This window comes from Scylla paramamosain, chromosome 30 (assembly GCF_035594125.1).
Source record: "Scylla paramamosain isolate STU-SP2022 chromosome 30, ASM3559412v1, whole genome shotgun sequence".
In the NCBI taxonomy this organism is placed as follows: Eukaryota; Metazoa; Arthropoda; class Malacostraca; order Decapoda; family Portunidae; genus Scylla; species Scylla paramamosain.
Window position 1 is genome coordinate 14,368,162 of NC_087180.1, and position 18,453 is coordinate 14,386,614.

Here is an 18,453-nt window from a genome sequence, read left to right on the forward strand (position 1 = left end):
TTCCACCATCATAACTATCCCAAGGAGTCTCCTGAGACTATTAAAACTACATTTCATCTATCTCTGAGTCTCCGGAGAATAACTACAAACTTTTCCACATGGCAAAAGCTTAAAAAATAAATTTAATTAAAATATAAAATACATTTCATCTACCTCGAAGAGTCTCCGGAGAAAAACTCCGAACTTTTCCACAGGGCAAAGCTTCAAAAAAAAATAAATAAAAATAAAATAAAAATATACAATGTTGTATTTGGGGAGTCAATGACTTATAACACTGCTGCTCATTAACCGACAACACTGTCAATCCACGAGTCTGACACACAACGTTCATTACAACATTACACAGGCAAGAAAGCTTTGTATTGATTATCGCACCAGCCAGCACCGCGGACCTGGAGGAAGAGGAGGGTCACCAGCCAATCCGCGTCACCTGCTGCCTGGGTCCTCACATTTCACCACGAAACCTGTGCAAGGAAATAAATATTAACTTGTCTCTACGGGGAAAAGAAAAAGTATTTGCGAAAAAAAAATAATGGTTGAAAAGTATTTATAAATTCAGAAATACCTTAATTTTATCAAATGTTTAAACACTACTCTTGATAAAAATCCACGATAAAAATCCACATAATACAATGGTGGTAGCAGTAGCATTTGCTGTAGCTAATGAGTGGTGCGGTGGTGGTAGTACATGGCAGCAGCTGGAGTAAGCAGGAAGAATAAGTCGGGAACGGTGTTTGTACCCTAGTACAATGGTTCTCTACCAGGGTGGCGCGGACACTCCCAGGGTGAGCGAGCACAGGACGGCACAGGACGGAAGGAAAAAAAAAAATCACTCACTCGCTATTAGTACAAAGGAGATGCAGCTGTTATGCCTAGCCAAAGACTATGTCTATATCTATCTGAATCTATCTATGGTGGCATAGTTGTGGAGATGGTTGAGTGAGTGGCACAGGGAGGAGAGGGGGCCCTAACTGCATTGATCCAGGTTTGGGGGAGGCCAGCTTCCAAAAGGTTGAGAATCCCTGCCATAGTACATCATAATTATTCACCTATCTAGCCTAAACCTACTGGGATGCAAAATCTAACAATCCTGCAAGGAGAAACCATTCCTAACTACAACCGCAGTAAGCAGCCAAGGATAAGAAAATGCATTTGAAGCACTACTCAATACCCTTGTCCTCTTACTACGGAAATTCCACCATCCTAAATTGCAAATTTTCCTCGAAATCCTGTCCGCACTGTTCGAGTACACTTATGTAGGTCATTACCGTCACAGTTTCGCGAGTGTTCAAAGAAAATTTACTTGACAGCTTTATAAAAAAAAATATATCATTAATAATGTACTATGGAGTTGGGTGGTCAGGAAATATTACAAATTTATTGCCCGAGTGACTGACAAATACACCCGTAATATGCCAGTGTATACTGAACATAACCCATACCATACCTTCAGTGTTAATGTACTCACTCATCCACTCTGGGGAATCACTTCCACCAGCAAGACTGTGCCAGTCAACACGAGGTGCCAAGGCGAGGCGCGACGTGTCTATTTCCTCCCGTTATCCCTTCCTACTCTCTCCCCTTCTCCGCCACTGGGTGTCTTAACGAGGGGGAGATGGGGTGAATACCAACAAACGAAAAGAAACACCATACCTAGATTCTGTTATCGAACACCTCAGAATGAGAAGTTATGCAAGGCAGTTTAGATCCATCACCACCACTTCGTCACTCGACAACTATTATGGTCACCAGTGTACGTGCCTACCAACTCCTCACATCCATTGTCTTAGTGAATTGAGAACCCAAAATATATATAACCAGCACATGCGACAAACTTACCTGAACTCACAGCGGAGACGGAATGTTCCCAACCCACCACAACCATCTGCCAACAAGCTTCGGAGCTTCGAAACTAAGATTCTGAATTTACCACGCGTTCCACCACACCAACGCTATTCGCCTCATCTACACAGAAGTAAGCTTGCATGTGCAACAATACAAGACCAAACGCAATTAAAATCGGATATGGGAGTAAGTATAAATAAGGTTAGTGTGTCAAAACATTCCTAACAAGCTATTCGTACCTTAATTTATGATACTTAAAGTTAGTATGCCTATTATTACCTACTCAGCTTTACTAATTGCGTCATTGTATTAAGGTTTTAGTCGTTAAATTAAGGTTTTTAGTCGTTAAATTACACAGAAGTAACGAAAATGCAGGGGAATGGTCCAAAGTAGTTAAGCTATTTAATCATGGCAGGGCAGGATGGTTGCAGCACTTAGTAGTAGCTACGGGGTGACGATTGCACGAGTAGCTAAGGGTAGACAGTCAGGCACAGCAGTCCCATGCAATGCCTGTCTTATCGGATAGTTAACAATGAACAACTACTTCACAAACTGCTAACGAACTGTCGTGACCTGCCCGGAATTCACGGAAAAGATCAAGGCAGCAGTAACATACCCCATGAAATTTAATGAGGCCAATAGTCAATGGATCGCCCGCACACTACTGCCTACTTTCGTTGAGCACAACCACAATTTATGTTTTTAGCACTTATACATAACCATTAATATTTTAGCCCTTCACGATGCAAACAAGGTCATAAATGGCACGGATAGAGTTTGAGTTTTACGTGGTCGTTCCATTCCAGCAAACCATTACTTTTATATACATCATTACTGCCGCTATTACTTTTTTAATTACTCAAGCGACTGTAAATGGCAGCTAGACAGCCGGGTGAAAACTGTACGGAACAATTCAAGTAATAAAAGTAAACAGTGACTAACAAATTATGATCTTGTAAGAAATTGGTCAGCCAGAGTGACTCACGACCATATAATTTACAGAAGCAAGACCTCAAATGGACGTAAATACTTATTGTTTAACTACCTTACTCACTCACCCACCTTCAGTCACTCTACTCACAGCATAATAGTTCTCTTCATAATGTGTGGTGCTGCGCGGTCCGTTGCCTTGTTCTCCCTCTTCATTGGCAAGGTTCTCCGTTGACATTAACAGATAAACCTCACATCAGTAGTTGTCAACCAGGGAAAAAGCAGGCAGGTCTTGCTGTTAAAACATCATTATTCAAATCATTATCATAATACAATCGACACCATTAACTTATCGCCAGAGAATTCATCGTTTATAAATGCACCAACAGCTTCCTTCAACCCACAAGCCTCGGTCAACAGAGAATAAAACACTGATAGAACCAGCACAACACACACTTACCTGAGCGCAGGGGGCCACAGAATGCTACTATCCCAACCACGCACAGCTGGAAGTAGCATCGGTCAACACACCCTTCGAAGCTTTGAAACTTGAGAACTGTTGTAATTTCTCTGACCACTCATTCTACCATATCCTAATTACCAAATCGTGCATATGCTACACTTATAGTAATACCAAGAGTAACAAATGAAGTGGAGATGAAGTTAATAAGTGTTGAGGGGAGGAAGATTTAAAAATTAGGGTTTACTATACGTCAGAAATTACCAGCAAAATGTCCTCCCCCCCACCCCTCAAGGCTTTTTCGTGCTTTAATTTAGGGTGTATGAGAATTAAGCCTGGTATTTCATATTTAGCTAAGGAAACTACTTATGCACATTAAAATATCATGATTTGATTACTTCAATTACACAATGCAAAGTGGAAGCGTGAGGGAGTCATTTAAATATTACAGTATTGTTAGGAAAACATTGTTAGATTGTTAGTGTGTGGGTATAATTACAAGTTCTACAAGTATATATATATATATATATATATATATATATATATATATATATATATATATATATATATATATATATATATATATATATATGTTTTTTTTTTTTTTTGCAAAGTATTGTTGATCTGTACTATGAAGTCTCTATAACTGCAGCCGTCTTGCTTCTAAGACTTAGAAACCAAAGTAAGAATCTAGACTCCCCCTATTAATATTCTTCTTTCACCATTATTATAATCTGCCTCCATGTGATGGTTCACACTTTTACTTTATTTGTCTATTGTGTTTTCTCTTACACCACATATTATCAAATCCTGTGACATCTTTTAGCTTCTTTCCCTCATGTATTACACAGGTTTTGATTACATTCATCATCCAGTCAGACTACTTGCACTCACCCATCCACATTAAAGTAATGAGCAAACTTTTCCAAATCATTCTTGCACAAATACATAAAAGAACATAGAGGTAATAAAAAACAAGCAGTTCTTGTGTATGTACTCATTTTTAAAAATCTCCAAGGGCACCCTGAGGGGGAAAAAATAAAAGAGAGTACACAAGCAAGGTAGATGCTTACAGTGTGGTTTGGGCTGTGTGACTCATGAGTTCAAGGCTGCAGGGTGACCCAGGTATACCCTCTCATAGGTCAAAACTGTTCAATCTTGGTCACTTGGTCCACAGTGTATGTGTTGACAGTCACAGATAACAAAGAGTCACAAGGCACAAACACACTGCATAGACAAATACAATAAAATATATCCAAGTCCTTTAGTAAACAACTCAAGTGTTGATAGAAGTGTGATATTGCTTCAAGAGAATAGCAATTTGGGTCCTATTCTTCAATGTAAAGTATATACAGTTATTTGCAAATTTTCAGGTAAATCTTCCTTACAATGTAATAATGACTGAAGTCCACATATTGAATTCATATAAAAACTCATTACTACAATGCTTCCCTAACTCCTACTGTGACACTAGCATAGAAAATGCAACCACATTTAACTCCAACATACAGATAGGGCTATTCCTACATGTATCACAGGGAGGAGCAACTCATAATGAGAGGCCATTACCACACTGACAGATTGTGTTCACATGTGCATGTAATACTGGCAGGCCCTGAACGCTTCATTGTGACGGATGAAGACAACTTTATCAACAGGTGACATCTCACACAAAGGCTTGCGCCGCTCTGCAAGACAACTCCCCATAGCATATGTGCAGTGAGTATAAGTACCTGTGCACCCCTGGGCTGATCGCTTCATGAAGACTGCATTCACAGGCTGGTATTTACACCACATCTTACTGAAGACAAAACTGACAGACAATTACATGACTACAGACTGATGCCAGGCCTACTGAGCTACACATAGATCAGCTCAAGAGTGCAGATACAGTCTTTACCACATGTACTTTGTGGTAGGAAGTACACTTGGCAGAAAGTGTCTTTATCCCTTGTCATCCTGGATGCAATAAGTGTGTGGCTCCCCAAATGCCATGTTACCAAATTTTTTACATGCCTACCCTTTTTCTTTTGTGTAATTTCAACACATATACAAATTTCTGTCATATACTGGCACTTGTACATACAAATGTTACACCTAATAAATATGTTCCAGTACTGATGAGTCCCACACCCACTTACATGGTGAACCTTTCATATTTTTTTAGGGATGGGGGTGGGGGCCAGATGGCCTCATATCTCATTTGTATTCCAATGTTACATCCTAGTTTGTATTTTAGATCTAGTGTTGTTAAATATGCAATGTTCAGAATACCACAATGGGTAAAGGTACTTGCATGTCAAGTGTACTGACAGCTTATTTCTTTAGCATGTCTCAGAACTAAAAAATTGATTAAAGAGGAGCTATACATGTAATATTCTCTTAAATTTCTAGGATTCTGGCCTTGGTAAACATGCAACCACTACCCATCACTAACTAAAATGGGCACAAGGATTATTCTCTTCATTCACATTGCAGTTTTGCAAAGAAATTATAACTCAGTTAAATAACATTTTAAATCTTAATTAATTACTCTACACCTTTTGGTGAGTGCAGAATTCTCTCTCTCTCTCTCTCTCTCTCTCTCTCTCTCTCTCTCTCTCTCTCTCTCTCTCTCTCTCTCTCTCTCTCTCTCTCTCTCTCTCTCTCTCTCTCTCTCTCTCTCTCTCTCTCATGGACACAGTAACTTCCTGTTTTACACGTGACAAAATAATAAGCAAAGGGTTAAAGAATAAAGAAGCAAAAGATAATATATATGACAAAACTGACCTCATATATACTTCACAAGATACAAATAAGATCTCAAATCTGGATTGACATCTTCAACAGCTATACACTAGGAATAAATAGTGATGAAACACCATCAGAGCATCTCTTAAACGAGTGCTTTGCTTCTTTAGCATCACCAATTCCAACATCCTATGAAGTCTGAAAAAGAAATCACATATGAACTTCATGTAAAAAAAATAAAATCAGTATACATAAGCAATACAATGTCTTCACAATAGTTTGTTTCTCATAATTAAGACTAAACTATACCAAAAGCAAAGTTATAATATGAATAATGCAAAATTATAAGCAAAGCTTTCTGCATTGTTATCTAAAGCAAAATCAACAAAATATACTTCTAATGACGACCATGCATACCTGTAGAAGATTCCTGACAATCTCTTCATGCCTGCAAAGATGATGTACGAAAGGTATAAGAAGCTGATCTCTTATGGTGGGAGGAGAGTATGGAAAAACAAAACTAAGGCCACTGGTGGTGGCTGATTGTTCGTGCATTCCGTGCTCAAGTGCAAACAATGAGGCAATTCACTCTAGGAAGCATAATTGGAGTTGCTTACATATGGCAAATACATGTTGTCTTACAATGAAACTAATGAAATTTACAAGTGACTAAATCTTGCAGATCACAAAAGAAATCAATGCAATGGAAACAACTGTTTTTCACATATGAGGATTAGTGTTATAAGAATCCTACATAGCATAGTGGTACTCATAGATGACCACTCTACAAATAATATGGAATGAATAAATGTGAGAATCACAACAAACTCAAATAATAAAAGCTTAACCCCTAAGAGGCTTGGATTCAGGCATGAATAATTCTTTAAAGAAAATGGCTGTAGTTCCTATTGTTGTATTTTCTGAGGCTCTTAAACAAAGTGTCCACAATTCTGTCTGCAGGTGATGACGGCCACAACTGGCATGAGCAAACATCATCCACCACTTAAAAGTTTGCATTTCTGGATCAGTGTGAATTTTTTTTTGTGTAAAACTCCGTATGTCTGGAGCTCATGTTTACATCTATTTCACTTGATTCTGTTTATTTTGACTAAAGAATGTTTATGTGAGTCTCAAGGGAACATTACCACATTCCCTTGTGACTCACATAAACATACCTCTGTCTCTCATGGGTTAACAAGACATTATGCTGAATTGCATTTAATATCCTCGTTAGTAATGCAGTGTCATCAGTTTTCACTACCACTAACCAAGCCCTCTTTAGTTGTGGATGTTACCATCCACAACTTGACACTATGAAGAGTACTCAACATTACATTTTTACAATGTTATCTGCTGCAGTAAGTAATAATCCAATATATATCATGATGCCAATGATGATATAGATGCACTGGATAGCAACATTTCTATGTCAGTAGTTAGGCAGCTAGGAATAAAGCAATTACTGTTTTGCAAGAGGCACATATATCTCAAGAGTGGGAAATTACTGAAGGCAACATGCACAGCACACACAAGCAGCAGAGGTTGTCAGGAGTGTGATCGACAAATCAAGCATGCAGACAACAGCAAATGAGGCTCCCACATGACTCCCTTAACCCTCACACCTTGAGTTGCTTCATCTTGGGGGCACGCCTCTTCATCTGCCGTCGCTGCTCACGCTCTTCCCACTTCCTCTGTTTATCTGGGTCATCAATCTGCAATGGAAATGTGATGCCATATGAGAATATTAATATTCAACATTACATTTTATATGTATATATATATATATATATATATATATATATATATATATATATATATATATATATATATATATATATATATATATATATATATATATATATATATATATATATTCTCTCTAGCCAGTTTGGTGAGTGTGAGTGTACAACACGCAAGGGGCATAAATTTTAACCCTTGCAATATAATGGATTGTGAAAAGTTTCCCCCCCAATTAAACTAACTGATCATGTTTACTATGGATACTCCCATGAGATAACAGAATGTATCCCATGACTGCCTCCTGTCACAGTACTCACCTCCAGCATCTTCTCACGCTCCATGCGCTTCCGCTCCTCCCGCTTGGCCTGTGCCATCTCAGCACGGGCTGCATGAGTTGCCTTTAGGAATGCCTCCTCCACTCGTGACCGATTCTTCTCTGCCTTGGCCTTACCCTACAGAATCATGACAGCTGGTTAGGCCCCATGAGGTTATTTATCTTACCTTACCAAGATGCCATATCTATTAGGGCACTGGCAACCATGGCTTGCCAATCATCTCTCCCATTATTTTAAGGCCAGTATGCTGAATGACAATACCTTAAGTAAGTAATCTGTGCAAAAAAATAAATCTAATAAATGTTTCTATGGTACCTATGGCATTTCAGTTATCCAAATATCACAATGGGAAAACTATTATTACTTTTAAATAAGTTTCCTGACCAATAACAAGTGTTGGACCTGCCTCTTTGCTCAGCTTAAAGCGGCGCAGCTTATCCGTGACATGGAACACCAACTGCAGGAGTGGCCGCATGCTCTCTATGGCTTCCAAGGATGGGTTGCCACGGCCAGGGAAATTGAAGCCAAAAACAAGAGCACGACGTACCTCCGGCAACTTGGTTGGCTGGGTGTCTCTGTGGAGGGAAAAGAAAGAATGTAGTACTACCATACTGTGTGTCCTCATTTGCTTTGAATTAAATTGTCATTACTGTTATAAAGAGCACACAAATTTTACATTAAAATTGTTGTGCTGAGAAGTTTTTTATTTTTCTGACATAAGTTCAAATGCAAAAGCTTTGAGTGACTCATTTTCATCATGAATTGCTAGTAATTTTTTCTTGAATACAAAGAATACTTTTGAGTTTAGAAATACATAACAGCAGCCTCAATGTCAAATACCTTAAAACAAAATTACAATGAACTACTTTAAATACACAAAAAGTAAAGCCAGTAGAGGTTCAAAAAGCAGCAACACCATACCTTCCTTCTGTTCCTCTAAAAGACATGAAAATCAAACACAGTAATGTAATGACTGAAGACTGAAGCACTTCTATGAAAATTTAAAAAGCCACAAGGATCAATAATTACCTGTTTTTCTAAAAAGTTAATGAATAACACTAGGCTAATTCCTAATGCAATAAGTTCTATCTACTTGTATCAACAGAAATATCTAGTTTATTTACACAACAGTGAATTCTTTATTATTCTTTCAAGCAAGTTAAATATAAACATGCATCTGTCTTTACCCTGTAGTTTCCAAAAAAAATCTTAGGAAATATGATTTTTTTAACAAACTCCAGCAGGATCCTTACACTTTACAAGATAGATGCCATCTTCACAGTGATTAAAACACCTCAAGAATGAAAGGGAACTGCAAATAAAGTGATGCTTATATTTTTCAGTGCTCAGCAATTACAACAATCACCACAATATTACAAATAGATATCACTTGGTGACCTAAAGCACATAGCGTGGACTAGAATGGGTGTACTGTTCCGACTTCTAACCAATAATCCTGAGACTTCTTTATCTTCAAGATGAAATTTTTACCATCTCAGTATCAAATAATCCTACATATCATGAAGGCCTGTATTGATGCCAACATGATAAAAGTTCTTGCTGTGGCTGGTACTTGGGAAGTTTATTATGTCACAGGGGAAGACCATGAGCCATTTGCTACCCTACATCTAATATACATAAAAGCAAAACAATGCCAGCAGATTACTCTCCTTGGTCTGCTTCAGCACTTACTCTGGTTGCTTTGGTCCTGAGTATTGGTCAGAGAAGTGCAAGAAATCAACCATTCCAGAGAACTTGTTGAGCACAGCCGTCACTTTGGGGTCTCCCAGCACTGTGGACGCCACCTCTCCAAGCTCATTCATTAACACATACTGGGAGCCAAACCCAAACTTGTCTGCTGATTTCTTCTCAGGACAGAAGGTGCTCTGCAGAGTGAACCACACATCACACCCTTCAAAACATGCCTTTCTCCATTTCAGCAACCTACCACAAGCTAGGGAATAAATCAGATTCTACCAATGCACCTGAGGTTACAGCATTTCAAGACTATCAATCCATCAGTCTACAGTATAAGTCAGAATTCCACATAGATCAGAAAGGCAACAAAATATTCAATAAAAAATCCAAAAAGAATGTTTCTTCAAAAATTTTCAAATTAGCCCCATGCTAACTAAACTGAGTGAAGCCAGACTGCTAAGACTGCTAAGAAGGGCTTCTGGTTGAAGGTCAGGAGGAACAGCCTTTGCAACGGCACCTCCCTGATCATGATGTCTTTCTTATGATTTCTTTTTGTGGTCTGATCTGCTCTCTTGTTTTTCTCAAATACCATCATTTTTCTTGCATTTTTCTCTCTTTTCTTACAAAAACTATACAATATTTCTTTTGTTATTTAATGTTGCTGATGTCCATAAAGAAGCTCACCAATTAACCAGTTTTTAATTTCTACATATGGTCTTTGTAATTTATCCACTTGTCTCCTCTGATCTTCACTTCTTTCCTTATCCTTGTTGTCAGTCCATTCCCTTTCTTGAACCAAGCTGCTGCAGTAAAGGATAAATGACATGGATAAGGAAAGGGATGAAGACCAGAGAAGATGAGTCAATAAATCAGACTGTAAATAGAAAATGAACTAAAATACATTTCAGAGAAAATCCTTCCTGATATTGGTAGACAGAGGCTTTAGACAATAAAGCAATCCAAAAGAAGTTTAAGCCTTAGAAAAATATGTCCCTTCTCCAATATTTCCTAATTTCTACTTCAAAAACTTCCTTTCAAGTTCCCATACACTAATACAACCACAATCAATTGCTATAACTATAAAGAAAACTACTTCAAGAATCCTTATATTTGTTGAGCACACTCACAATGTCTGTCATCTCTTTTGAAAGTCTGGCAGCTGTCTTCTTGGTGGCCAGAGCAAACACAAAGGAATCCATTTCATCCAGGTGAACTTTGACCAGCAGCTGATCACTGGAGGGACGGATGAGCTGGGACACCACTCCTATCATGTCTTGCCTCTGGTGAAGACACACCGTAACATTAATTTGGATCACTCAAGCTTGGCTGTGTTACTTGCTTGCAAAATTTATTTCTATCTACCTCTACACTAAACTAACATCCCTGTAACAGAGAATATGAGCAATAACAAAGTGCTACATACATGTCTTAAAGCATTCCATCACATCTTAATCTCAAGTTAATTTCATCAAGATACATGTATGTATTTTGGTTGACTGAAAATGTGACTGGTTTACATAATCTTCCTCATCAGACAGACAGCTCTTGTCATTCTCCAATCTGTTCCTTAAAACTAGTTATCAATGGGCAAGATAAAGTAGTGATGACAATGATACTGATAATCATAAAAGTTCTGATGATGTACCTTGATAAACTTGAGTTCCACCAGCATGCCCTCCATGTTGGTGCGGCCAGAGCACCAAAGAGTGTACACATTTTCAGATTCCTTTTGCAGACCTCCACTCTCTGGCACCTGCTTCCCATCATCCCCTGTTGGATAGTGACACCATTACATTACACCCACTGCCACATCAAGATTCTCTTTAACAAGAAGTTACTTGCCACAGTTTTCTAAATATGGTCAGCAAAATATCAATGTATCATTAACCTTTGTGTATCAGTATGAGGGACTTGGACCTCACATAAAGATTATCAAACCTGTAACAAGGCCTGTATACTCACCAACAAGGGCAAAGTTCTGCTCCAGGAGGTTCTTGTGGGAGGTGAACCAAGCATTGGCCAACTTCTGGTTCTTGGATTTGCCAACAATGAAGTTGATGAAGTAGACCACCAGACCAGCAATCATCAGCATCTCTAGATAGAAGCTGTCCCAGTTGCTCCGCAGGTGAAGAGGAACCTGCCGCGATGCCATTGCAAACATCAGATAGTGCCTCTAATTATTATAGTGTGGCATTTGAGAAAAGCAAGCTGCAGAAATCAAGTTTAGGACAAAAAGATAAATCTGAATAAGGAAAATAAAGGAAATAGAGAAAAAAGGAATCCCTGTGTATCCTACAAATTTCCTTTACAGATATGACAAGAGGAAGAGAAGAGGAAAGAAGAAAAAGGACAGGATTGAAATTCAGAATCCTTCATTAACCTCATCCCATTTATATTAAGCCACTAGGTTACTCACATTAGCAATGGTGATCTTGGGCTCCTCCTGTGTCTTGGGCATGCGTGCTCCCTGTGGCCGTTCACTGTCAAACCCGATGAATTCCTCTTCATCATGGAAGTGACTAAACTCATCATTCTCATCTTCATCCTGATTCAAAGATGAACACTAGTTACCATCTAGTTATGCATTTCACTTTATTTATTTTTTGTCATACCTCAGTTATCTCTTGATATCTCAAAATTATTTTTGGCAGTGTTTAGCTGAGTTTTTGTTTTGAAAGATGAGGCAGTATGAGATGTTTTCACTTAATATTACCCATACACTTTAAACACTCAAGTTTACTCACTCTCAGCTCTTCTTCCTCAGATATTCTAACCTTTTACTTATTTATTTTCTTTTTATTCTACAAGTACCTTCTATTTACTTTCATGATCTTACACATGATTATACAGTAAAAATGTATAACAGAAACAGAAAGAGTGAATGAAAAAAAATGCCTACAACTGACAACCAGAAAATCTGATGTCATGAGGACAAGGTAGCAAACTTAGCAAGAGGAGAGGAGATAGGATTATATATATATATATATATATATATATATATATATATATATATATATATATATATATATATATATATATATATATATATATATATATATATATATATATATTATTTAAAAAAAATGAATAAATAAATAAATAAATAAAATAAATAAATCAGTGAAATGCAACATAAAGGAAGATAATTATATACTACAAACAATACATAAACTTAAAGACCATAATAATTGGCAGAGTGCTACCCACAAAGTTCATGAATACTAAAGGAATATTTTCAACAGTTGTAAAAAGAAACACACGCAAAAAAAGATAATTATATACTACAAACAATGCATAAACTTAAAGACCATAATAATTGGCAGAGTGCTACCCACAACATTCATGAATACTAAAGGAATATTTTCAACAGTTGTAAAAAAGAAACACACAAAAAAAAAGGAAATACTATGTAACAACAACTAAGCACATTACCTCTACAACAGCTTCTTCATCCTCCTCCACTTCTGCCTCTGCTGCTCCTGCTTGGCCTTCCATGCTTGATCTCACTCCTGCCCCTACACCACCACCACCTCCCCCTCCCCCTCCACCTCCTGCTACACCACCGCCTCGAGGACTGGGGTCTTCACTTCCCTGGTCATCATCATCCTCCATCACTTCCTCCTCCTCCTCAAACACCTCAAACTCAGCAAAGTCATTGTCCTCATAGTCCTGTGCGCGGCCGCTCACACTCACAGCTGCAGCGACCACCAGCACCAACACCAGGACTCTCATCTGAAACACAATACATATGCAATTAGTTCACTACATTTATGTGATGCAAGAGAAAAAAATACAATAGGCAATGGGTAATCTCCAGGCTCAAATTAGAATTATGCTACAGCAGAACTGCTGTATTATCTACTCGCCTCAGTTACCAGGCAGTACACGTCACTTAGAAGGAACAGGTATTACTCGTATGTATTTAGTAGGTCAAAGCAAAATAGGTTCTAGCTTATTTCACAAGCACTTCCACTGACTGGGTGACCATGATGACATCCTGCATCTACTGTGCATGCATGAAGAAATACATCACACTGAGCATGATTGCTTCCCCCTAAATTTTACCATGTGTGTTTTCTCCCTCTACAGTCACTGCTACATCCTCCAACCAAACAGATCTCAGGAACTTACACATAACTGCTCATTGGTTGACTAATGACAGATGCAGAAAGTAAGAAAGTAATGATGATAGTCATTTATAAGGTACACTCAATTATCACTTAACTCTTGATCTGAAGGACACATTGCAGTCCAGATGTAACCCTAGACATGACACTTACGGTAGGTGCAGGTCACTGTGGGAGTATGTGGTCAGCTGAACACTCATGTCAATGTGAGGTATGGGTGGTGCCAGGCTGGCTGGGATTGCATCCTGCAGGTGTGACTCACCTAGTTGGCTACCCTTTCTTGACATACATGTATAGGCAGGTAGGTTATTTCAAATGAACATGAGGGCAGCACAGACCTGCAGGTATGCCAGTCAGCAAAATTTCAATGCTAGACCAAGCTGTACTAATAGTAATGACTGAGTTGTGTACCTTATGCAGAATATTGAGATAGGAACAGTGTGTATTAATGGTTAATAGATCATGGGATAATACTGTAAAATGAGATATTACAGGCTAGTATAATAATGCAGTGTAAGATACCACAAGTTAGTATATTACACACTGAGAAGATGAGATTATAATAGAAAAGATCTGTAGTGGAATGAGGGTGAGGGTCTATTCTAGAAACTGGTAAAGGAAGGTACCGAGAGTAAAATGCAAGGCTTTCCTGAATAAGGAAATTGATTCTAGAGCAACTGCTTCATTAAGTAAGGAATTTCAGTCTCACACATATTAACGAGAAAATCTCCAGGCCTCGAGAGGGCTGTGGGTACGCAAATTCTTTTAAAGCTCTGCCCTCTTGTGCCCACTGGGCACATTTGGAGAGATACTACACTCCTGATGAAAGATTTTCTATTACTTGAGGATGTCAGCACATAACAGACATCCTTGGAAAGAGTATAAGTCCAGAATCCTGAGACACTCACAATCAGGTGAGTCAGACAGACCTTCGATAAGACAGGTCCAGGTTCTCTGGACTGATTCCAGAAAGTGGAGATCCCCCAGAAAACCACTGTTCCACACACAAGAGGCATATTCTAGTACAGGTCTTACATGAGTTTTGTACAGGGCAAGCATAAAGTCCTGTTACCTGCAATGTGTACATTTAAGATTGGCAGACAGCCCAGAGACCTTATTGACAACTGACCTGATGTGCTGATGGAATCTGAGAGAGAAATTAACCAAAACATCAAGGTCTTTGTGAGAATTTACCAGAAACATGGTATGACTTTGAAGATAATATTCAGATAGGGTACCAATGTGTTGCCAGGCCACAGAACCAGGTTGGAGCCTCAAGACAATGCACTTGTCCTCACTGAGATGAAGGTCCCATGAATTTGGATCACTGCAGATATTATCAATATCATTCTGGCTGGCGATGTACCTAGGGCCAATGACAGAGGGAGAGAAGAGTTGTATTCTAAGTAAAGCTTAAGATCTGCAAAAATTTTGCAGTTATTAAAAGTTATAAACAGTAAGTGGTTGCCATACAACAAGAAAAGCAGGGGTCCCAATACAGAGCCCTGGGGCACACCACTTGTGACATTTCTAGAACTGCTACCAACACCCGAGACAGACACACACATTGTCCTGCCCTACAGAAACGAGCTGATCCAGTTTAGCAGCAGACCTGTGATACCAATGCACTGGAGTTTTTGAAGCAGAACTTTATGGCTTACCAAATCAAAAGCCTTGGAGAAGTTAAATAGTATCACATCCACCACTCTCACAGGATCCAACCCAAGAGTAACAAAGTCATTGGTCAGTAATAATTGATCAACAGCTGTCCTGCCACATTGAAAGCCATATTGGTCAGAAGTGAGTATAGAATTTTCCTCAAGGTAGAGTATATATTTTCGACAACAAATTTCTCCATGCACTTCCACCATTCAGAAGTAAGGCTTGATGGTCTGTAATTTTGTGGATCTGAGCAGGAACCTTTCTTGAATATGAGAGCTACATGTGAGACTTTCCACAATGCAGGGAGAAAATCTTTGGTCATGCTGGTGGTATTGATTCTGAATATGGGATAGGCCAGGGATGAGCATGACCTTACTAGTTTGGGGTACAGGTCATCCAGTCCTATACTTGTACAAAGATAAACTGCTGCAAGCCTTTTTTTTTCTTTCACATCAGAGAGAGTGAAATTAGGCTAAGATAATCAAGAACTCCATGGAAAGCCTGATGGGGGAAAAAAATTAGGATGAGTTGCCAGTTATGCATTTTCCACTAAGACATCGGGCCACCCTGTCCTCCACTCATACCTTGGGTCACCCTGCCTTCCACTCAGACCTCAGACCACTGTGCAGTCTATAAATATGAGTAAACACAACACTTGCAGCAGGTCACGTGAGCAGGTCAGTGGTGTATCGTGACCAAGAAACTGTCGACCCAGACACGAGATTGATTCTTATTTGTTGTTTTGAACCTGCGAGACAGAGGAAGAGGCACCTGCTCACCACCACTAAGGGCGATGATGGGGTACTTATTGCCTCACAGGATGGGCAGTACAGGAGATATTAAGGGGAACATCAATATACGGGTCACGGTGGTCTCATTTCATCCTTTCCTGGCGACTCACACCCCCAGAAACACACCAGAATACTTCCCCGCACTGCAACTGCCTGACTCTGGTCTTACCTTTATCAAGAGGTGTTTAGAATGAATATAATCAAAGATGCAATCAGACTCTTACCTCAAGCTGACCCAAGGAAGACCCACAACACCGGGTTATTTTCACCACATATGAACATGCAGTTAAATTTATGTTATATTTATTTGAATGCTTAAAATATTAAATAAAAAAATATTTTTATCCCTAATGGTTCCACATACTGACGATTATTTGTTACTTGCCAGACTAGGAAATGTTGCAGACGCCTTCCAACTTGGCTAGGGATCTTTTATATAAAGCTATTTTCTCTTATATAAAATTCACCATGGCAGTTGTGAAAAAAATGTATTGTTTTTTTTTCCCCCCCGTTTGAATTTATGAAATTCTTTCTTAATTTTATGAAATTGCTTATGATGACGTCAGCCTTCCGGAACGTATCATGGTCATAATCAGTACCTACCTTCTTATAGTTGTTTGGGGCAAGAGCAAATAGCTTGATTGATTGATTGATTGATTGATTGATACATTTATTGTTGCATTAATAATGCAATGCAACAAAGGAGGAGAATGGGCCTTGCCAGCCATATTATGCAAAACTGCCACTTTCCAAATACAGCAGAATTTAGGTTATATATATATATATATATATAGAGAGAGAGAGAGAGAGAGAGAGAGAGAGAGAGAGAGAGAGAGAGAGAGAGAGAGAGAGAGAGAGAGAGAGAGAGAGAGAGAATATATATATATATATATATATATATATATATATATATATATATATATATATATATATATATATATATATATATATATATATATATATATATAATAATTACATATGTACGACAATTTTACCGGAAGTACAATAATTTCAACCTGTGTAGTACGATAATATGGCCAAAACAATCGGGCAATGCTGAGCTGCCTGACAAGACTAAGTTAACTAGTGTGTCGCGTCTATGGGAGGTGTTAGTACGCGTCTGTTTCAACTCCCAGCCTGACAGAACTTGTGTTTTTTTTTTTTTTTGTGTGTGTGTGTAACCACGCCTACACAGTAGCTGCCAAGGCTTACCCATGAGTTAAACCTTCTTTAGTTGGTAATGAGGAAGGCGTGGGCTCTAGCAGTGGACACCCGAAGGCAGCAGTGGGTGAAAACAAGCAAAATAAAGAAAAGTTTGGCTGTGAGAAGGTGCTAGACAGCCAGCCATAGTGACGAGGAGGCAGGAAGGTAGATAACCACCACCACCACCATCACCACCAAAGAGAAGGTAAGGTCAGGAAGTGTTAGAATAAATTTAGGTAACTTAACGTAACTTTTTAATGAATAACTGAACAATCCACGGTTTTAACTCATTTTAACGCATCTCACCTAACCTCCAGCACAATATATCCCTGTGTCAGCCTGGTCTCTTTGCTAAAAACCGTAAAATTTAACTTAATGAAAATATGAACAATCTGGGTCGTCTCGATTTACCAGCTATTATCTATCTTATCTGTGAGTGTTTTAAACCAATACTGTCGCAAAGCGGAGCCACATGACCAACCTTTAATATCCTCCCGTTAGATATACCTGCCATTACTTAGTTTAAGTTTGGCGAGGGTTTAAATGAGTGAGAAGGGTTGGTCGTCCCCTCCACTGGCCCCCCGCCGCCATCTTGGATAAGGCTCCCCAGCCCCCTCCGGTTCCAATATTTTTTTTTTATTTCCTAAGTATTTTATTTTGGCTTGTAGCTAAGATTTTATGGTTTGTAAAAATATTTCGTTGTTTTCTAAGTTATTTGAGCGCGTGTGTTGCGTGAAAAGTGGTGATTTTGGCGTTGTTTTAGTGTAAATAATAAGGCCGTTTTCGGCGTATTTTTTTACGGTCCCAAAACTAAATTTTTTATTTCAGCCTGTACTAGGTTCTTATTAGTTTTAAAAAATAGTTGGTGTTTTTTTAAGAGTGTTGCCGTCCCGCTCAGTGAAATGCGTGCACCGTACACTTGTTTTTATTCG

At 38.7% G+C, this 18,453-nt stretch overlaps 1 protein-coding gene and 1 long non-coding RNA gene across 5 annotated transcripts; both read right to left on the reverse strand.

Annotated features, from left to right (window-relative positions):
- Positions 1 to 90: 90 nt before the first annotated feature.
- LOC135115882 (uncharacterized) lies at positions 91 to 3,483 on the reverse strand. Its single transcript, XR_010276089.1, has 3 exons — positions 3,236 to 3,483; positions 2,927 to 3,070; positions 91 to 464 (listed from the first exon to the last, which is right to left on the reverse strand). It is a non-coding gene; the product is annotated as an uncharacterized LOC135115882 (long non-coding RNA).
- Positions 3,484 to 4,217: 734 nt separating this feature from the next.
- Positions 4,218 to 16,840, reverse strand: LOC135115883 (PAT complex subunit CCDC47-like). 4 transcript variants are annotated; one of them, XM_064032979.1, is made up of 12 exons: positions 16,543 to 16,680; positions 13,171 to 13,470; positions 12,155 to 12,283; positions 11,701 to 11,875; positions 11,384 to 11,508; positions 10,866 to 11,018; positions 9,733 to 9,926; positions 8,447 to 8,615; positions 8,023 to 8,157; positions 7,588 to 7,677; positions 6,383 to 6,413; positions 4,218 to 6,163 (listed from the first exon to the last, which is right to left on the reverse strand). In XM_064032979.1, exons 2-11 carry the CDS (start codon positions 13,468 to 13,470, stop codon positions 6,408 to 6,410), a joined length of 1,476 nt encoding a protein of 491 aa, XP_063889049.1. In that variant the 5' UTR covers positions 16,543 to 16,680; the 3' UTR covers positions 4,218 to 6,163; positions 6,383 to 6,407. The 4 variants fall into 4 exon arrangements, with proteins under 4 accessions (XP_063889049.1, XP_063889047.1, XP_063889046.1 ...); XM_064032977.1 differs by lacking the exons at positions 6,383 to 6,413; positions 16,543 to 16,680 and adding an exon at positions 16,704 to 16,840; XM_064032976.1 differs by lacking the exon at positions 6,383 to 6,413.
- Positions 16,841 to 18,453: the final 1,613 nt, after the last annotated feature.

Bases quoted from the DNA above. Each gene is read 5' to 3' on its own strand.
- LOC135115883 (XM_064032977.1), bottom strand. From the start codon at position 13,470: ATGAGAGTCCTGGTGTTGGTGCTGGTGGTCGCTGCAGCTGTGAGTGTG. The intron at 11,876-12,154 runs GTGAGTAACCTA...GCATCGCGGCAG, and splicing joins CCAAGATCACCATTGCTAAT to GTTCCTCTTCACCTGCGGAG. The intron at 8,616-9,732 runs GTAAGTGCTGAA...TTCCCTCCACAG, and splicing joins TCAGGACCAAAGCAACCAGA to AGACACCCAGCCAACCAAGT.